Here is a 22,133-nt window from a genome sequence, read left to right as displayed (position 1 = left end):
GGCACAGAGAGAGAAACAAAGGGGGCAAGAGAGAGACCCAGAAGGGACACAGAGAGACAAACAGGGCACAAAGAGAAACAAAGGAGGCAAGAGAGAAGCCCAGAGGGGGCACAGAGAGAGAGACAAAGGGGGCTAAAAGAGACACAGGGGACACAGAAAAAGGGGACACAGAGAGAGACAAAGGGGGCACAAAGACACAGAGGGTGCACAAAGACAGGGGACAGAGAGGCACAGAGGGGGAGCAAAGCTTAATTCAAAGTAAATTGTGAATAGAATGAAAATCGTGATTTGGGACAGAAATCGCTTAATTCTATTGTTTTCTAAAATCGTTCAGGCCTACAGCCTAGTTATTTGTTAGCTTGGCACTAGGCCTGAACGATTTTAGAAAAAAATTGAATTGAGCGATTTCTGTCCAAAATTACGATTTCGATTCACGATTTCCTTCAAATCAAGCTTTGTTCCCCCCCCCCCCTTTGTGCATCTCTGTTCCCCCTCTGTCCCCGTCTCTCATTGTGCCCCCTTTGCCTCTTCATGCCTCCTCTGGGTCTCTCTCTTGCCTCCTTTGTGTCTCTGTGCCCACGCTGTCTCTCTCTGTGCCCCCTCTGTGTCTCTCTGTGCCCCCTCTGTGTCTCTCTGTGCCCCCTCTGTGTCTCTCTGTGCCACCTCTGTGTCTCTCTGTGCCACCTCTGTGTCTCTCTGTGCCCCCTCTGTGTCTTTCTGTGCCCCCTCTGTCTCTTTCTGTGCCCCCTCTGTGTCTCTCTGTGCCCCCTCTGTGTCTCTCTGTGCCCCCTCTGTGTCTCTCTGTGCCCCCTCTGTGTCTCTCTGTGCCCCCTCTGTGTCTCTCTGTGCCCACTCTGTGTCTCTCTGTGCCCCCTCTGTGTCTCTCTGTGCCCACACTGTCTCTCTCTGTGCCCCCTCTGTGTCTCTCTGTGCCCCCTCTGTGTCTCTCTGTGCCCCCTCTGTGTCTCTCTGTGCCCCCTCTGTGTCTCTCTGTGCCCCCTCTGTGTCTCTCTGTGCCTCTCTGTGCCCCCTCTGTGCCTCTCTGTGCCCCCTCTGTGTCTCTCTGTGCCCCCTCTGTGTCTCTCGTGTCTCTCTGCGCCTCCTCTGTCCCCCAAGTTGCATCAGTTCTGGACATAGCTTCAAGCACTAGTCCAGCGATGCCCATCTATCCACTTTGCCTCCTGCAGGCTCTAATGCACGGCATACTTCCTGTATATCATGTGACATACAGGAACCCGAAGTTTTGCCAAGCACAAGAGGCGGCAGAGGGTGATAGAAGATGGAAGGTATGTCCAACGCTGCGGGCACTGGGACTTTGGGAAAGTTTGAAGGCGCTTCTTCAAACTTCCTCATGTGGAAATGACGTGATCGCGATATTCGCCGCTTTGACGATTCTGAAATTGTGATCTTGGTGATCGCGATTTCGATTTAAATTCGATTTATCTTTCAGGCCTACTTGGCACTGTAAATGCACATGTCTATCTCATCATGTTACCTCGGGTACGCTTACAGTTACATCAAGAATTCCTCCTTTCTAGGGGTTCTATCTGGGCATAAAGAACCACTTTCGTGAAAAATTGTGAAATTTAAAACATACATACATACATACATACATACATACATACATACATACAGTGTTCTCCCCAGGCTCTTTTAGCCGGGTGCTCCACCCGGCTAGATTTGGTGACCACCCGGCTGTCATCGGCTCACCTCCTCACCTCCTCCTATGCTGTAAGCACAGTTGCCCTGCATTTTCAACTCGCCCCACCCGGCTACTTTTTCATGCCACCCGGCTACTATTTCATGCCACCCGGTTGGAAAAAAATTCTGGGGAGAACGCTGTACATACATACATACATACATACATACATACATTCTGTACATATTAGATATACATTTCTCTTAGAGTAAAATCCACTCTCTTGTCCCATGTCACTGTCACTTAGAGTACGTGGTAAACATCTGACAGGTTTCAGACTAGTTCATATCCTCATGAAGGATCCTCTGAATTTTGTTTACAAAAGCACTACCAGGACATAACCTATACAAAGATACTGGCCAACCTCTCTATTTGTTTTCAAACTGTTTTGGCAGCAAGCTTGAGCAAGTGCCATTCAGTGCTTTTCAAAAAAAAAGAAAACCCAGAGAACTCCCTATGAGTAGATGGACTTGTCCAAATCTTGTCAGATTTTTACAACCTATTGTAAAGGTATATACCCAAAACACAATATTCCGGACAAATTTTTTGCAATACATTTTTTTTTTTTGGAATACCGGGTAACATCTTTTTTGATAAAAATGCATCAAATGATGTTTCACAACACACAGGGCACCTGCGGCGATTGATTTTTAAGCAACCGCCATGTTGGATCATAGTGCGGAGGATCGTTCCGATTCTCATTGACTTTGACAATAATTTAGTGGTCCTCGGTGCTCACATAGGTTAAGCAGGTTATCTCGGCTCTGCTTTGATTAGCTAATTGCTTTCTCAGCCATGTTATTGTCCTAGAAAAACCAGAAAGGGGAAGCAAAGTGTGTCCTTAAAAAACTATAGAGAGATTCTGAGTACACTTCCATAGACTAGTTGCTTGCTTCCAACAAGCTCCTGGCCTTAGTACACAAGTTAAGGAATTACACTGTGCACCACAGTTGGGCTTTGGGCCCAAACTACGGGAACGCCACACACACAAACACACACACATAATGCAATCTCATATGGGTAGCAATGACACAACCGAGCATGTAATATGGTCCTGATGTGTAACACAAGACACTGCAGTCTCTTTCTAGGAAATGTAAATTATCTGCTTAGTACATAGAAGACTATCTTATTAAATAACTAATATTCCGAAAATAGAACAATGCAGAAAGAGTATATGCAAAATTATTTACAAAAACTAAAGTAAAAATGTCCGTGACACACAAGACTTTTGCTTATAGAAATAAACCGTAACCCTTGTACAATGTCTAATTCCTGAAGCAAGAGAACACAGTTCTGACCTTGGATCTGGGTACCGCTTGCTGTGTAGCAATTTCCAGAGAATTACACTTACTGATTCTAGGAACATCCATTTTATAGCCCAAAATTGTAGCTCTCTGCTAGAAAAATAATTTCCTGTAAAAGTTCTGGAATTACCTCTTTGATAACAGGACCTACTTCTACATGTATGCACAGTTTCCTGCGTTACCAGCTGTCCCCGACACATTTGACAGTCTATTTATGTGCTTATACAGCTACCTATTCTACACACTGTCTAGGTGTTTGCATATGACAATAGCTTAAAGCGGGATTGTCACCATAACAATCAAATTTCAACAGCAACTGGTCTGAGTGTATTAAGTGATAAATATGCTAATCCTGCATTCAAAACTTGCAAAACCTTTTCTGCTGTTATGGTTTGTAGTTATCACATACTTTAGGAGCACTGGCCCTAGTGCCAAAGAGTTGAATGCTAGGAGTTATTTTTATCTATAATATATTTCTCCTCTTCCATTTATTTCGCTATCTAGCTGCTTATCAGAAACACTCTCTGATTACTTGTGTTTACAAGCAAGGCTGAGGTGACTCAGTGATTGGATGTATAAATAATAAAAAGACAGTGCAGTTCCTAGTATACACCTCAGTGGGAGTGTCTGAATACTCTGGGAGGAGGGCAGCTAATGAATACGCAATTAGCAAGAGAAGGGAGGGGGGAAAACAAGAGTCAGGGAGGACATGATGTCAGCATTAGCTTGGTAAGATGGCCACTGCCTAGAATAGGATTTTCTGCTTTTCCTATATAAAATTCACAGGAATCATTACGTGGATAGCACAATACATCTCTTATGTAAGTAGAAGTAGTATTTATCTACTTATATATGTGTTTTTTATTTCTAGGTTAGCATGGGTGTTGCTTGTACTTTAACACAAATTAATGGCTAGGTGATATTCAAATGTCATTACAGTATTCTTCAAATGAGATGCAAAAGCATACACTTTACATATGAGCAGTGGAGTAGCTAAGAAGCTGTGGGCTCCGATGCAAGTTTTACAATGGGGCCCCCCAAGTACTCTTTACATAACGATTGATACGGCGCACCAAAACCTGCCAATGGCAACTACAGTGTCAGAGGTGCAAGAAGGGGATGGGGAACAGTTTGTTAATAATTACCACTATTCAAAGTATCTATAGAAGCGATTATTATGAGCACAGGACCAATAGGGAGCAAATATTGCAGTTGAGGGAGGGCTCCTCTGGCCCAAGGGCCCCGATGCGGTCGCAACCTCTGCACCCCTATTGCTACGCCGCTGCATACGAGGGTGTCACAACCTGCTTAAAGGAATACTATCGATTCACATATTTTTTTCAATTAACACAGGAATTGTTTGGGAAGTGCTGCTAAGTACTGGTGTATACATTTTAGTAGCAACTTCTTTGTTTACCGTTAGCAAAATACATTCAAAGTTTACTGACTCCAAAACTGACTGACTGAGCCATGAGGAGAGGGGAAATTCCCCTCACACTTGGTCAGTTAACTCTATGTGTAGCTCTGTGTGTGACAGAGAAGAGAGCTCCCAACAGCTGCAGCTCCTGGGTCCTGTGTTTCTGACTGAAGTGAGCAGAGAAAATGTAACTAATTCTCACAGCTTTTTCATACTGTTTTTGCTTTCAGAGTTTGATATGTTTGATATTTGCTTTCTGTAGTCTGATATGCAACTCTGGCTGTGCATTGAAGCAGACACCCCTTCTGCAATTGATTTGTCCCAATATAGCTAAATCCTACCTTCAATAAATTACAGCTTTTGCCTCTGATATTTAACATGAAAAGTAGGAAAATGTTTACACAGCTACTTAGACATTATTTGTACATTGTCATTTTGGAACACTTGGGTATCAATAGTATTCCTTTAACATTTTTACACACAGTAGACATTTAAAATGTTAACAAGATGGATTCCACGTAAAATCACACGAGATGAATTCCACATAAGATAAGAGTTAAAATGGCTACAACGTCCTGTACTCCTAGTTCTGATAACTAGCGTAGACTTGCTGGGAGGGCATATAAACTGGCAGCTCTGATAACTAGCAAGGACTTGCTGGGATGGTGTATAAAACAGTTCTGATAACTTAGCAGGGACTTGCTGGGATGGTGTAGAAACTGTCAGCTTTGATAAGTAGCAGGGACTTGCTGGGATGGTGTATAAAACATTTCTGATAACTAGCAGGGACTTGCTGGGATGGTGTAGAAACTGTCAGCTCTGATAAGTAGCAGGGACTTGCTGGGATGGTGTATAAAACATTTCTGATAACTAGCAGGGACTTGCTGGGATGGTGTAGAAACTGTCAGCTCTGATAAGTAGCAGGGACTTGCTGGGGTGGTGTATAAAACATTTCTGATAACTAGCAGGGACTTGCTGGGATGGTGTATAAAACATTTCTGATAACTAGCAGGGACTTGCTGGGATGGTGTAGAAACTGTCACCTCTGATAAGTAGCAGGGACTTGCTGGGGTGGTGTAGAAAGCAGCAGTCCTAATTACTAGCGGGGACTTGCTGGGATGTTGATGGTGACAGATTTGAAGCACTGTGTGCAGACAAGTTCCCAGTATATAAGAGGTGGATACTTGCTGTTTCTTACAGCACTGCTTTTCTACTGAGTGTTGCATTGCAGTTTATCCTAACCTCTGCCCCACTTTTCCTCCCACAGCTTCAATCGCTTGGACTTACCGCCGTATAAAAGCTACGAACAGCTAAAAGAGAAGCTGCTTTTTGCCATCGAAGAAACTGAAGGCTTCGGCCAGGAGTGAAGCGCCGGCCGTGCACAGCGGACTAATAATAAAAAAAGCTATTATGGACATCGGTTTTATGCCCAGCCAAGTAAAATTGCACACTCGAATTGTATATATGCTGTTTAGTCTGTACAGTGATCTTTCTGAAACTAATGCGTAGATATTTCTGTTCTTCCACATAGATATGCAAAACACTTTAGCCTTTTCTATTTTTATTTATTTTTTTTCCCTTCAAATGACTGAATAGAAAAAAAAAACAAATAACTTTAATTTTAAATGCTGACTGAAGACTTTATTTTAAAATTTATATATCTATGTGTATGTATGGAGAACTCTAGTTTTATAGAGTTTGGCCTATACAGGACATGACGCAGCCATTGGAGGAGGCCTGGACATGCATTACTCAATACCATCCTATCCACAAGCAGTGGTCGTTGCATAGGACATTTCTCACCACGGATCTTATTGCATGGCTGCCAACCAAGCTGTTGAAGGCTGATGCCAAATACAATATAAGTTGATTAAGACGTACAAGAAAAATAACAATAAAAAAATTAAAAAAACAAAAACTGCTGCTGGCTTTTTAAGATGGTGGAATCTGCACGGTTCCGCCCCTTTCATTTATTTCAGTGTGGTAGCCAATAAAACTTTTTTTTTTTTTTTTTGAATGGTGCAAATGTAGCCAAGGTAGAGCCCGGAGCCTCTACTTGCATATGTAGTTTTGTTATGGCTCTTAACCTTTTAATATGAGGTGTGGCTGTGGCCAGAACGTGTAATATGAGGGTGTCACGGGGCGTGGCTGTGACAGAACATGTAATATGAGGGTGTCATGGGGCGTGGCTGTGACAGAACGTGTAATATGAGGGTGTCACGGGGCGTGGCTGTGACAGAACGTGTAATATGAGGGTGTCACGGGGCGTGGCTGTGACAGAACGTGTAATATGAGGGTGTCACGGGGTGTGGCTGTGACCGTAACCTGTAATATGACGGTGTCACGGGGGAGTGGCTGTGGTGAAACCTTAATCATGCGGGTGTCACGAGGGCATGGCTGTGATGAAACCTTCAGTATGAGGCTGTCACAGGGGAAAGGCTGTGACTGTAACCTTTAGTATGAGGTTGTCAGTAGGTGTGGCTGTGATGTTACCTTTAATATGAGGGTATTATGGGGCGTGGCTGTGACAGTAACCTTAACTATGAGGGTTTCACGAGGGCGTGGTTGTAATGAAACCTTTAGTATAAAGTTGTCACAGGGGCATGGCTGTGACAGTAACCTTTAGTATGAGGTTGTCTAAAGGCGTGGCTGTGACGTTACCTTTAATATGAGGGTATGATGGGGCGTGGCTGTGACAGTAACCTTAACTATGAGGGTTTCACGAGGGCGTGGTTGTAATGAAACCTTTAGTATAAAGTTGTCACAGGGGCATGGCTGTGACAGTAACCTTTAGTATGAGGTTGTCTAAAGGCGTGGCTGTGACGTTACCTTTAATATGAGGGTATGATGGGGCGTGGCTGTGATGGTAACCTTTTTAATATGAGGGTGTTACAGGGGGTGGCTGTGACCGACACCCAGAACTAAAAGTATTAGTAGAAGAACAGCCGTCATGCAGCGCCGTGTGGCAAGCTTTAGAGAAATGTATTGTGGCGTGAAAAGCGAGAGTACATTGAAACATTTTCATAACAAGATGAATAAATTTTTAACCGGACTCCCAAGTTTCCTTGTCATTCTTTGCAGGGCTGGTTTTTGTACCACTTTCTTTGTAAAGAGAATCTGTCCTGATAGTAAAGCGCTTTTGGTGACTTGATTAGAATGCTGAGCTGATGCAGAATTATGCAGATTTATGAAACTTGAAATTGGGCCAATTGCATGAAGCCAAGTTAAGATTTGATTGGTCCATTTTCTAGCTGCATTTATTTGCATACCAAATCTGTTTGAAGCATTAAAGCGGACCCAAACATTTTTTAATTCAAAATATTTCGTTGCACCACTCTGACACATACAAAGATAAATAAACACTCCTTCAAGCCTATGAGCATTTCAGTGCATGCTTTTCACCCTCCTCTTTGCATAACTAGGGTTACACAGGTGGCAGCCATTAGCAATTCCTCCTTTGCCAGAAGTGGTGTCTGGCAAAGTAGGTGGTCTACTCCAGCATTTTGACGGATTCTGTCCCGGCAATATGAAAGGGAGGGGTTCCTCCAATAAATGTATAATATTTTATATTTGTCATCATGTAGCTGAAAAAAGGCTGCTATTCATTATAATTTAGAAAATAGATTTTATTCCTGAAATCTTGTATTTTTCATTTGGGTCCACTTTAACTCAGAAATATTTGCATCTCATTGACATCCCTATTGCCTTGACTTCCACATGCAATATTTGGCCTCAGTGCTTGCATACTGCATATTTTCTGGCCATTGATTAATTACATAATTCGTAGGATGTGCATGACCGCCAAAGGAAAACCTAAACACCTTATTTAGAGCTAAGCTTCAGGTTAAAACAAGGAGGCTGTATATCAATAGCTGTTTGACCTAACTTAAAATACCAGTTTCTTAATGTAATGGATTTGATTACCTGGCTGGTTGTGATTACCTGGCTGGTTGGGTTTACTCTTTGTGGACAGCACTGTAGTAAATACTTACAGACTTGAGTAGTAAATACATATGTTTGTGCCCTGGACTGCAACAAGCAGAAATGGTCTTTCAGTCTGGTGAGGTGGGTGCAGGGTGCAAACGGATTGCTTCTTCCAAAGCTTGACCATGGTGGTGAAGCCGGCCTTGGAAGAAGCAAAATGGCCGTTAGGTGCCGGATTTTCATCTCTATTGATTACATTTTAAAATTATAATATATCGGTCATTTCTGATCGGCCTGCAGCAGAATTCACTTCCGACCAACAGCCAATTTTATATTCCGCATTCTGGAGCGCATATACATTTTTCTGCAGCAGCCTAATGGCCACAGTGAAACAACTGATACCAAAGTCTTTCGCTGATAGATTTTTTTCTGTACGATTGCCAGCGTGCCTCTTCTGATGATTAGAAGCCTCGCTCAGCAGACAGGCTGATTGGCAGGCTGGCAGATAAATGTATTCCTACACAGTGCCAGAACTGCCAGAGACGTCAGCGCTGCTGCCTCCGCTTATTGACCTTATCACAGCCCATTAGGAGACAATCCTAAAGAAGAGGAAAAGCAATAATGTAGAGGCAGCTGAGTGACCCTGTCATGGCTTAATCCCTCGCCATGGTTATATGAAGCTGCTGCATTTATACTGATTCACACATATACTGTAGCTGGGATTCAGTCTCTAAGTAGGATCATTGTACAGCAAGTTATCCAGAAAGTATGTCATACCTGGCTTATATCAAAGAAAAACTCTGACCAAAAATTTAACTTTATCCCAATCAGTAGCTGATACTCCCTTTTACATTAGAAATCTGTTCCTTTTCACAAACAGACCATCAGGGGTCGCTGTATGACTAATATTGTGGTGAAACCCCTCCCACAAGAAAAGTACGTACTTTTTTGGGCAGTTTCCTGTCTGCGAACCTTGTTGCATTTTGGGAAATAGCTGTTTACAGCTGTTTCCAACTGCCAAAAACCATGCAGCAGCTACATCAGCTGCCAATACTAAAATGTTCACTGGAGTTCCTCTTTAACATAGTTGGATTGCCAAAACGCTAGTGTTGTGTCTAGTCATGTGCAATACCCACAGTGACAAGCTTTAAAGCAAACCTGAAGTGACAAATTGATGAGATGAACAATTGTATCTTTAGTCCTAACTGGGACTTTCATGATATTCCAGTCTCGCTTCCTATAGTTAACAAACTGCCTTTACATTTTTGACTGTTTCAGGTATATGACCATAGACACTAACGCAAAAAAAAAAAAAATTATGATATAATGATTTGTATGTGTAGTAAAGCTAAGAAATAAAAAATTAGGAGTCAGAGACATAAGTCTAATTGTTTCCAGTACAGGAAGAGTTAAGAAACTCCAGTTATCTGTGCAAGAGAGCCACTGAGCTCCATGACTTACAAAGTCGCAGAGAGTTCTGTCTTCTGAAGCTTATCTCAACTGTCAGTCAATGCACCTCAATTCACTAAACTTAACTCCTGTTTATAATAACTCTTTAGAGCTGTTTTACAGTTATCACAATTACATCACCATGGTGATAACTGTAAAACAGCTCAGAAGAGTTATTAAAGACAGGAGTTAACCACTTCAGGACTCAGCCTTTACCCCCCTCCCTTAAGGACCAGCACTGATTTCTAAGATCTGTGCTGGGTAGTCTCTACAGCCCCCAGCACAGATCAAATACCAGGCAGAGCGACCAGATTACCCCCCTTTTTTCTCCACTAGGGGGATGATGTGCTGGGGGGGGGGAGGGAGTCTGATCGCTCCTGCCTGCGTGTGGCTGTGGGGGGGGGGGGGGCACCTCAATGCCCCCTCCACCGCAGAATTCCCCTTCTCCCTCTCCTCCCTCCGTCCCAGAGATCGGAGGCTGCACAGGAACGGATCTGTCCTGTGCAGCCTCTAACAGGCTCCTGCCTGTCATGTGACAGTGATCCCCGGCCGGGGATCACTGATCTAGTACAACGCTGCTACTGTTAGCAGCGTTGTAAAAATGTAAACAAAGCGGATTATTTCCGCTTGTGTGTACATTTAGCCTGCGAGCCGCGATTCACGGAGCCCCCCCCCCCCCCCCCGCCGTGAATTGACAGGAAGCAGCCGCTCGCGCGAGCAGCTGTTTCCTGATTAATGAGCCTGCAGCCGGCGACGCATATGTGCGTCGCTGGTCCTGCAGCTACCACTTTGCCGGCGCGCGTTATGAGTGCGCGGTCAGCAAGTGGTTAAGCTTGGTGAATTGAGGCCAATATTGTATCTTATTTTTCTCTGCAGAGAAGGGGTTCAAAAGTTCACTAGCCTGCTCTGTAAAATCATTTAGAATGCTGAGTGAAGTGTGTAAACTGTAAGTATTACAGATTGATGCAATGTTAAAAAAAAACTATATAACTGAAAATAAAAATGAGTATTTGCTACTAATGTTCTAGTTGTTTTCCGTACTACACAACTAATTTAATATAGCATAATTTTCTTTTTTGTTTCAGTGTCTCTTGAGCTCCCATACTCTTGAACAAATGAATTAGATCTGTTCCCTGTTCTCAGGACAGGCAGTCCACTCCATGGTGTCACATCTGAGTGTGGTTTTGCTGTGACATGTAGTGTTTTTTGTTTTTTTTTGCTGCGAGTGTAACACCACCGCATGTCAAATGCCCTCTAGCGTGCATTTGGCTGGTGAATCCAGCTTTGCCAATAAATCTCAATGGTAGGGAACCCACTAGAGAAGGTTTTCTCAACCAGGGTTCCTTAAGTACTCTGCAGGGGTTCTTTGACATTTTCCCCCATTGTGGGGGTTGGGGGAAGTATGATAGTGAGCACACTATAATAGGGGGTACCGTAAAAAGAAGCACATTAATAAAAAGCATTAGAATTTGTGATAAATGGCACTGTAATAGGGGGTAGTGGCATAAACAGCCACCACAGCTTTTAAAGACCATGCCAGGGGTTCCCTGAGATCCAAATATTACTTGCAGGGGTTCCTTCAAGCAGATCCGAGATGAAAAACTAACAAGTAACTTGTCTATATATCTTATCTAAAGTTTAAATAGTTTATACAGCAAATCGAGCCGCAAACAGCTTCAATGGAATGATTATTTCTTCCTGTGATACAATGACAGAAGCCATGTTTGTAAACATTACACAGAGGTAAGCTTATCTGCATCTTCAGCACTCAGCCTGTGAAAAAACCTAATCCCCTCTCCTCCCCTCTTCCTCTAAAATCTCTGGCAAGTAATACCTCCCCCTCCTCCTGCCCAGACTGAGCTCCCATGAGCCCTAGCTACTGTCTAAAAATACCAAGGCTCTCAGAAAAACTCTGGGCGAGGCTTGTTTAGTTTATAGGGAATTAGAGTATTAAAACAAAAAAATATTTGGCTTGAGGAATGCCCTATAAACAATAGGAAAGGAACACAACTATGCAATGAGTAAAAGTTCATCTCGTATCCACTTTAAGATCCAAAAAGTATTTGCAGGGTTCCTCCAGGGAAAAAGGTAAAGAGGCTGCACTAGAGTGATTGCGATTATGGCTAGTCGCAGTACATGCAACATTTTGGGCACTCTATTGCTAAGTATACAAGCCTTGCAAAAATAATAATTGAATAATTTTTCAAAGAGATTTGCAGAGATAAGTGTTCCTTGTTAACATATGCTGTACTTACTATATGTCTGGATGTATGGGCTCCATCCATAGCACTACTGCCTAGCAGAAGAGGGCACAGACACTTCCCTGATTGGAGCTAGAGAACCACCTATGACCTCTTGTGCTGGGGGGGGGGGGGGGGGGGGGGGGGAGAAGCCAGACATCAGAATACATTGCAGCGTGTTGCAGATTCTCTGATCGCTCCGCATACAATTCATGGAATGGAAACTGTTCCATTGTCGTGCATCATACCACATATAATGGAAACGGGCCGTTATCCTTGCTTTCCTACATACTGCACCGCTTGGCCTCCTGTTATCTGTGCTTTGTCAAGGTACCGCGCAATCTACCTTTATAATGGTTTTTATGGGAGATGATGTTCCACACAGAATGCAAATACAGCTGAAAACGTTAAGATACAAAATATTTCAGAACATAAACCACAAAGTCTGAAACCTGGTTGTAAAAAGTTTAATAAAAAGATATTAAATGATCCTCTCCTTGGATAACAGATGGCAGCAACCACATATTTCATAGACCTCAAAATCATTTTAGCTTCCTAAACATGAGTACAGCCCCACCCCAGACGTTCACTGCAGATCCCCCCCTCCAATGTGAGCCACGGGGTGAACTGAAGAAGGCAGATTTTTACAGGTTGATGAGCTTGGATCTATTTTTGCCAAGTAATTATCAGTTGATGAATTATTTTCCATTTGTTTACAGTGGGCACTGCATTCCCTGTATAAGCGGAAAAGTCACACCCTAAATGTTGCATCACAAACAGTCAATGAAAAGTATGCTTCACTGTTGATATGCATGTTTTCGGTACAGCACTGCATGCAGGGCGATGGGATGCTACCCACTGATATACTTTGCATCGGTTTTACATTGCAGTGCAATACCCCCACTATGATTGGGGCCTGAAACTAATAGATTTGATTTCTGCAAAAATGGGAGCAAGGTTGAATGATATAAACTGACTGCTACTTCCTGATCAGTTGGAAATAATAATTTGCCAGACAGTGCTTCCATCACAAAGGGGATGGATGAAAATGACTGCTGGATTGTATAACTCACTGCAGAGGTGGAGCCTATACATGAGGTGGTAAGGAGTTTTGTATGATTGTACATTACCCACATGGAGGGAGAGCCTATATGTGAACAGGTAAGGCATCTGCTGCTGTAGAGATGGTCAATGGGATATTCATTTTTCTAACTTACACAATATGGTGCAATTTCAAACACAAAACACAAACCAAATACTATCTAACTCGTTATTTTCAATGTTCCATATTATGGCAGAGAGGGGAAAAAATGGATTCCTGTCCAGCTACAGAGAATGCTACAGAATCCAAACTAAAGTCATTGGATACATTATTGTATGGTTAGTCAGTCTGTTGTAACTTTTTTTAACCACTTAAGTACCAGCGGTCTCTGACCAGAGACCGCTGGTACAAGAAACCACAGAATACCAACGAATTGCCGCACATATTGTGCCGTCCACCACAGGCCACCCACTCTGCCGTCTCTATATGACTGCAGACTTCCTGTAAGCCGTTCAGGAGCCACTTTCATTGGCATCTGACCGTATCTATCAATGTAAGCCAATGGGAGTTGCTTACATTGACGGGGTCAGGAGCAGATCACTAGGCTCTGCCATTATAGAGATGGCAGGGAGAGTGAGCCACGGCAGGCAGAGAGCGATGAGTACGCATGGTAGTGGAGAGTTGAAATCTACGCCCTGGCAGCCACAGCTGCATCAAGCCAGGCATAGATTTCAATGAGTAATTTCAATTAAATGGTTAAAGCCAATGTAAAATGAAATTTAAAAAAAAAATGACTTATGAAGGGGGAAGGTTCTGGTCCTACAGAGCCTTCCCTCTCCTCTTGTGGTTTCCTCGTTCCAACACTATCCCCTCCTTCCAATCTGCCGCTGCGGGAGGCTTCAGGAGCCCAAGTACTCCCAAAGACTGGCGGCTCTGTATTGCACATGCATGTGCAGGCAGAATACAGAGCTACCCATCTTCGGGAGTACTCTGGTTCCCAAAGCCTCCTGCTGCAGCAGACCGCAGTCTCCAATCCATGGAATACTGCTAAAGGGGGTGACAGCGCTACACCGAGGGGACCAGGAAAGGAACAGGAAGGCTCAATAGGATCCAGAGCTTTCCCTCTCCATAGCTAAGTATCTGTTTTGTTTTAGTTTGCTTGCCATTTAAATTATCCACATTATAAAGAATTAGATACATACAGTATGTGCCAACATTGTGGCTTCTCCAAGCCTTCCTATGATAGATTTCCTTATAGTTCACACATGGTAAGCAGCACATATCTATGGTGATATAATTCCTTCTAGTACACACCTCACTTCCCCACACATGGTAAGCACTGCATAGGAGGGAGTAGCAGACCTAAATGTGTATCCTGCACAGGCAGACTTCCAGAGTGTGTTATGTGTATCATGCAAGGGCGTGTGAGTGTGCACACGTTAGACCAGTGGTTCTCAGTTTCTAGTACACAGCATTTTTAGTGTATTTGTCCCCCTACAGTGTTTCACATAGTCTGATGCGCCTATTGTAGTAAAAAAAAAAAAAAACCCACCCTCTTGGCTCAGTCACAGCATAGTATGCCCCAACACACACACACACCTGATGATGACACTTAAAGTGGATCAGAGATGAACTTTTACTCATTGCATAATTGTGTTCCTTTCCTATTGTTTATAGGGCATTCCTCAAGCCAAATACTTTTTTGTTTTAATGCTCTAATTCCCTATAAACTAGATAAACCACTCCCAAAGGTTTTCAGAGAGCCAAGGCACTTTCCGACAGTAGCAAGGGCTCATGGGAGCTCAGTCTGGGCAGGAGGAGGGGGAAGGGGGGAATTAGTTTTCTCACCAATGCAAAATCATGACTATGCTGGATATTCACCTGTCCCGCTCCAGATACTCCTCTTTCACAGACATCAGGCTTCTGAGTTATACTAACCCCATGGTGATGTGAGGCAAAAGTCACATGACCATTAAGTCAGGGCAACAGCAGTGGAAATGCTACCTAGATGCAGGGGCTTCCTGAAGCAGCAGATCACCGGTCACATGCTTTCTAGCACTCCTCACAGGCAGTGAACAGGACCGCTGAAGTATGAAGTTGCATCTGAGCGCAGCAGTTGCTGCATGTAATTGTAACCACATGGCACTTGTGGACAGCAGCCATGAGGCTGAGCTGCTCTACAGGTGCACAATTCAGCCTCCTGTGGAAAGGAGGCCTGACAGAAAAGGGGCAGTTCTTGATAGAATGTTAAAACAGCCATTCAGAGCTATGAGCAAATATAATTTGCAAAGTTAAAAAGCCCCATTTTCAGTAGATCTCTGCCTCTAGACAAGGCTAAAGTGTTTGGACATATAAAAAAAAAAAAATCATCTATGAATCTGTTATAAGGCCTCTTTCACAGTAGGACGTTGCGTTTTGGTGCGGTGTTAAAGTCGCAACGCAACTTAATGCCCCGTTATCGTCGCATACAGGCAATGAAAAGTATGCTTCCAGGTCATTTCTGAGCATGTGCAAACAGTCTAACGCAGTTAATAACGTATAATGCACTGCGCATGCAGTACATTCTAATAATGCTACACGTTACATACAAACGCAACGTGTGCACTGTGAATGTTGCCCAGACTTTGTATTGCTGTGCTTTAGTCCACGTTGAAACATTTTCTAACATGCGACTTTAACGTCCCAATGTGAAAGAAGCCTCACTGTGGTTTGAGTGTGCTTTACCATGTGCAGAGGAAGTATTAGGTTTGCTTTAAATAGCTGAATTCCTCAGAGTGACTTATTAAGAGGGTTACAGTGGCCATTAACGACACAATTTTCTGAACAATCTGTTACGAACAATTCTTCATATGAACGAACATAAATGATCATTTGGGACCACTAATGGAAAAATCTAACCAATCCGATCAATGAAATCGATACTTTTTTTTGGATCAACTTCATTAACTGGATTGGTTAGGAGATTTTTGTCCATTACTGGTCCCAAACGATCATTTACATTTGTTCATTTGAAGAATTGTTCTTAAACAATCGTTTAGAAAATTATATCGCTAGTGGCCATCTTTAGGAGCAATACTGTCCAGTAGTCTGCAGTAACCAGATTGGTCATACAACGACGGATTTCTGGATGTGTGACTGCACACGCATATTGCTCTTTGGGTTATTAAAGGCTAAAGTGGTGAAAAATGACATTCCGGATAATTTCCAGTTGCAGAAATATACATTTTCCTTAGGCCATCCAACATCAGAATTTTTCTCCAAGTGATTTCAGAAGATCTGTGGCCTCCTTGTGAACCTGGAATAAAATGCATAAATTAGTCAATGGTAAGAAATACCAGATCAGTGCTGCACAGCCCAGGTTTGCACACGCTATCACTGCCACCAGTGTGGGCGAGCGGGAAAACTGCACAATGGCCAAATAGGTAGCACTGCAGACCTTATGGTTGTACAGCTGTCTCCATGGTGATGAAATGTACAAGCTTTCACCTGTACAACTATGGAGGCTGCAGCTTCTGCCATTCTTGTGGGAACTGCTAGATTCGTTGTTGTGTTATGAATAGATTCCGAAGCTGGCCACTTTGGGATCTGGACGGCCAATATGTGAAATGGCGAATGACTAATATGGACAGTGCAAGAAGCACTTAGGGCCCTTTCACACTAGAGGGCTTTTTCGGCGTTTTAACGCCACAGCCAAAGTGAGGGTTTTCCAAGGTAAAATGAAAGTCCATAGACTCATTTTACCTTTCACATCTAACGCCGCGTTTTGGAGCGTTGCGTTTAAACGCTCCCAGGCGCTTTTTCTGGGCCTACCGCGGCGTTTCTTATTACAATTGATAGTGATGTATTGGCGTTAAAACGCCTTGAAAACGCCTTGAAAACGCCTTCAAAACTCCTGCAGCCAAAACGCAGCGCTTTAGCCTTTTACCGCTGCCTGTAGTGTGAAAGAGCCCTTACTGTACTTCTTTCAGACTTTGACCAGCCACAATGTGACCTGACAAGAGCCAGCAAGCCAAGTGCAGAAGTAAGGTTTACATGCAGCACTGTGATGAGCAAACTACTTCAGGCCCCCTGCACAATGCAAATCCGATTTGCAATTCAGATTTTTCCTGGATGCTATCAAAACAAGAAGAAAAATGCAGAGAAAAAAAAAAAAAAACCAGCACGCAAGACATATTCAAAATCACAAATCAGAATCACATATAGTGTACAAGATCCCTCACAGCGGCAACATCTGCAAACTCCACCTCCTCCCTCTGCCCTGTGTCCTCATCTGTCTGCAGGGAGGAGGCCTTCATTGCAGCCACTGTCGGGGCTCACTCACCTTTTTTCCCCAAGCGCAGGCGATTTTCAAAATCGCCCTAACAATGCTTGTGCAATGAATCCCCATGAGAGAGTTCACATCTGAGCGGTTCGTTTCCAATCCGCTCAGCAAAGCGGTGCCTGTACCATTTCTGAGGCAATTTTGCCTCAATGGACGGTATAGGAAAACCGCAAACGCTCACAAAACCACTTTGTGCAGCGATTGCGTTTGCATTTTTAATAAATACATTGTATTTATTTTTTTCTGGGTCAAAAAGTTCACTTCCTGACTAGTCTCAGGGAGCGAATTCAAAAACCGCTCTGGAAAAGTGCTTTTAATAAAAATGCAGCGCCAGGATGCCAAACCCTTGCGATTTTAGATGTGACTGAGGCCTTAGGGCCCATTTACACTTAATCAGTTGGTACGTGTTATGCTGGGTACACACGTTGAGATTTCCCGCTCGATTCGCGGGATCGAACGGATCGATTCGATTATTTCAAACATGCTCGATTGGATTTCGATTTTTTTATGTTAAGTATGCAAAATTGTCGGCAGGAACGATCGAAATCCGATCGAGCATGTTTGAAATAATCGAATAGAACAGCGAATTGAGCGGGAAATCAACGTATGTACCCAGCATAAGTGTGCATTGATACGAGCTTTTTCCATAGCAGTGCATTGTGAAAAAGATTTCAGTTAAATCACGTTAAGTGTAAATAGGGCCTTAGAGCGTGTGTGTAGGCGCACGCACGCGCACACTTTCTTCAGGACTCAGTCAGCTCTTGTCATTTCCTTTTCTGTTTAACAAATTGGCCGGCCAGAACCTGAAGCTGCCAGATTTCAAAATTCTGACCATTACAGTTACACCGATCCTCTGCTCAGCATGGCTAAAACATTTCCTAGAAGAGGTGAAATAGTAAAAGCCACTGTATTTCTCACAGTACAGATAAGACTTAAATAATGGCTCCCTCACCTTCCCCCCAGAATAGCAAGATATGTGCAAGGTCCTGGTCACACAGACTGTTCATATCAGTGGTAAACCTGAATTTTCCCCCTACAAACTGCTTGTTCACCACTAGGTATTAATTCTGCATCCTGTCTCATGTCATTGTACACACAGGTGGTAGGAAATAAGGTGAAGCAAGGTGAAGCAGGGCTTTTAATCCTGGTGCACGTCACAGCCAAAGGCATTTGTACTTCAGGTGAAGGCACATGATAAGGCCCCTTTTACACTTAATCAGTTGGTGTGCGTTAGTACGCGTTGGTACACGTTTTTTCCATAGCAGTGCATTGGGAAGAAGCTTTCAGTTAAAACGCGTTAAGTGTAAAAGGTGCCATAGGAAAACATGGGACTTACTTTGAAAATCAGTTTTCTTTCCGTTTTAACTGAGAGCAACTGATTAAGTGTAAAAGGACTCTTAGGATGACAGTATAAACATATGATAACAGGGTTGCTGTATGTCGGTATCTGCATTGCTCCATCACTGTCTGTGTGATTAACACCTACATGTATGAAAAAGCTTGAGGCATAAGCAGTGGAGGGGAAGCGAGCTTTATTGTTTGCCCTTTGAGAGCAGCAGGTGTAGCCATGCTGCCATTCCCCAACCACCCCAATAAGGATGCAGGAGAGGGAATTGCCATCCTGTCACTTCACTAAGTGGTCAAGGGTGTGGCACACAGTGCAGTTTCTAGGCTAAAATGCACCCAGGGCGAGTGTGTAAAAATTGCGCCCCCCCCCCCCCAAGCAAGGTATGGGTGCCCGCAGTATAGGTTAGCCAGGTCTAGTTGCACTTAGTATAGGTCCCCCCAGTATACGTAGCCTGAATAGGTATCCCAGTATAGGTAGCCAGGCATAGGTGAGCCAGTATAGTTGCCCCCGCTATAGGTTAGCCAGGTAGGTGCCTCCAGTATAGGTAGCCAGTATAGTTGCCCCCAGTATAGGTTAGATAGGCAGGCGCCCCCGGTATAAGTTAGTTAGGTAGGTGCCCCAGTACAGGTTAGCTAGGTGGGTGCCTCTAATATAGGTAGCCAGAATAGTTGCCCCCAGCATAGGTTAGATAGGTAGGTTCCCCCCAGTATAGGTTAGATGGGTAGCTGCCCCCCAGTATAGGTTAGATGGGGTAGGTGCCCCCCAGTATAGGTTAGATTAGGTAGCTGCTCCCCAGTATAGGTTAGATTAGGTAGCTGCCCCCCAGCGTAGGTTAGATTAAGTAGGTGCCCCCCAGTGTAGGTTAGATTAGGTAGGTTCCCCCCAGTATAGGTTAGATAGGTAGGTGCCCCCCAGCGTAGGTGAGATTAGGTAGCTGCCCCCCAGTATAGGTTAGATTAGGTAGCTGCCCCCCAGCATACGTTAGATTAGGTAGCTGCCCCCCAGTATAGGTTAGATTAGGTAGCTGCCCCCCAGCGTAGGTTAGATTAAGTAGGTGCCCCCCAGTGTAGGTTAGATTAGGTAGGTGCCCCCCAGTGTAGGTTAGATTAGGTAGCTGCCCCCCAGTATAGGTTAGATTAAGTAGCTGCCCCCCAGCGTAGGTTAGATTAAGTAGGTGCCCCCCAGTGTAGGTTAGATTAGGTAGGTGCCCCCCAGTGTAGGTTAGATTAGGTAGGTGCCCCCCAGTGTAGGTTAGATAGGTAGGTGCCCCCCAGCGTAGGTTAGATTAGGTAGCTGCCCCCCAGTATAGGTTAGCTTAGGTTGGTGCCCCCCAGGGTAGGTTACATTAGGTAGGTGCCCCCCAGGGTAGGTTAGATTAGGTAGGTGCCCCCCAGTATAGGATAGATTAGGTAGGTGCCCCCCAGTGTAGGTTAGATAGGTAGGTGCCCCCCAGTGTAGGTTAGATAGGTAGGTGCCCCCCAGTGTAGGTTAGATAGGTAGGTGCCCCCCAGTGTAGGTTAGATTAGGTAGCTGCCCCCCCCCCCCCCCCTTCCAGTATAGGCTAGATTAGACAGGTGCCCCCCAGTATAGGATAGATAGGTAGGTGCCCCCCAGCGTAGGTTAGATAGGTAGCTGTCCCCCATAATGGAGGGGGGAGCCGGAGCCGCGGGGAGGGCAACCCGACCTCTCCCTCCCTCTCCCCGGGCCGCCCTCCGTGCTCCCCCCTCAGATGCAGAGCGCAGCAGCAGCAGCAGCAGCCAGGGAGGAAGCGCTGTAAACAACATACCTCCCTGCGTTCCAAGCGCTGCTCTCTCGCTGCCGGTCTCTTCCTCTCTGCCTATACGATGATGCACACGCTGGTTCCTGTTAGCCGGAACTAGTGTGTGCATCATCGTATAGGCGGCAGAGAGGAAGAGACCGGCGGCGAGAGAGCAGCGCTTGGAACGCAGGGAGGTATGTTGTTTACAGCGCTTCCTCCCTGGCTGCTGCTGCTGCTGCTGCTGCGCTCTGCATCTGAGGGGGGAGCACGGAGGGCGGCCCAGGAGAGGGAGGGAGAGGTCGGGCTGCCCTCCCAGCGGCTCCAGCTCCCCCCTCCATTTTAGCGCCCACCTCCCAACAGCGCCCCGGGCGGCGGCACGGGCCGCACGGCGCTAAAAACGGGCCTGGTGGCACATACTACAAAGTCTGCCAGCGGTCACATGACTGCTACCATTTAGCCCAGTATACAGTTATCTAGAAGCCTTTTCATATACCTCTGTTGTATTCCAATATGGGCTGACTTGTATAAGATTTGTATAAGATGTACGCCCATTTTAATATGACTCAATAAGTCGGCACTACACTGGGGCACTGGCCCCCCTCAGTAGCATACAGTTCACCCTTTCCAGGCTCCAGCAGTGAACAGGAAAGGGTCTGTAAAAAAAAAAAAGACTCTCCATCCTGATTCTAAAATTCCTGTCTGTAAAATACAAGCTCTAGTCTGCAGCAATGCTTAGCTACTAAGATGAGAAAATACAGTGTTTCTCTCCCTCGGCTCGGGGCTGGAATGATTAGTCTGTGATCTGTCCACACAGGAGCAGCTTGCTAGTAAGTAAGGGTCAAACATAAACAACATCAGTGTATATCGTTATCACATAGGTCAGTGATCTGCAAACTTGGCTCTCCAGCTGTTAAGGAACTGACAGCCACAGTCTTGATTGATGAAGGCAAATGCATTGTGGGACTTGCTGTTCCTTAACAGCTGGAGAGCCAAGTTTGCAGATCACTGACATAGGTGATGCAGTGCAGGAAGCCACATTAAAGTGACTATCATAAAAAGTTTTATACATACCTGGTGCTTCCTTTAGCCCCATCCGCATGGATCACTCCCACGCAGTCGTCCTCAGCCTTCTCCTCATCCTATTGGGTCCCGTTACTTCAGCCAATCGGGGCTAGTGTACGCAAGAGAAGTACGCCCTCTACATATCTCTGGCGGCTGCTGGAGAGATACGCAAAGAGTGCACTTCTCTTATGTCAGACTTGCCGCAACTGGCTGAAGTTACGGGACCCAATAGGAGGAGAAGGCTGAGGACGGTGGCGTGGGGGCGATCCGTGCGGATGGGGCTGGAGGAAGCCCCAGGTAGGTATAAAACTTGATGATCGTCAGCTATGGTTTCCTTTAAAATGCTGCTATTACACCACACTGCGACACACCACTGTGGACGTAGCTTCATTTTTTTTTTTTATTTACAAGAACTATTAACAGTAAGCAGGTTAAACCACCTTTATTGGTTATGTAGATTGGGAAGGAAACCCTGGCAGCAACCTTACTGCAAAGGTTTAGCTGGACTTTAACCAATTTTGGACCGACGCAGTTTAACCACTTCAGGACCACAGTCTTTTCGCCC

The 22,133-nt window shown here is 44.6% G+C and overlaps 2 protein-coding genes across 4 annotated transcripts in view; one reads left to right on the top strand and one right to left on the bottom strand.

Annotated features, from left to right (window-relative positions):
* Positions 1-7,475, top strand: part of WWP1 (WW domain containing E3 ubiquitin protein ligase 1) — a 259,846-nt gene extending 252,371 nt beyond the window's left edge. For all 3 annotated transcript variants that reach the window (XM_068237622.1, XM_068237623.1, XM_068237624.1), the window contains one exon: positions 5,691-7,475. In XM_068237622.1, the coding sequence (XP_068093723.1) occupies positions 5,691-5,790 (100 nt within the window). In that variant the 3' untranslated portion in view covers positions 5,791-7,475. The remainder of the gene's footprint in view (positions 1-5,690) is intronic.
* A 5,012-nt stretch (positions 7,476-12,487) lies between these two features.
* RMDN1 (regulator of microtubule dynamics 1) overlaps positions 12,488-22,133 on the bottom strand; it is a 53,088-nt gene continuing 43,442 nt past the window's right edge. The window contains exon 10 of the mRNA XM_068237620.1: positions 12,488-16,373. Coding sequence (XP_068093721.1) covers positions 16,323-16,373 — 51 coding nt within the window. The 3' untranslated portion in view covers positions 12,488-16,322. The remainder of the gene's footprint in view (positions 16,374-22,133) is intronic.

This window comes from Hyperolius riggenbachi, chromosome 5 (genome assembly GCF_040937935.1).
Source record: "Hyperolius riggenbachi isolate aHypRig1 chromosome 5, aHypRig1.pri, whole genome shotgun sequence".
Classification (NCBI taxonomy): domain Eukaryota; kingdom Metazoa; phylum Chordata; class Amphibia; order Anura; family Hyperoliidae; genus Hyperolius; species Hyperolius riggenbachi.
Note: the sequence above shows the minus strand (reverse complement) of the source record. Positions and strands in the feature narration are given on the sequence as shown.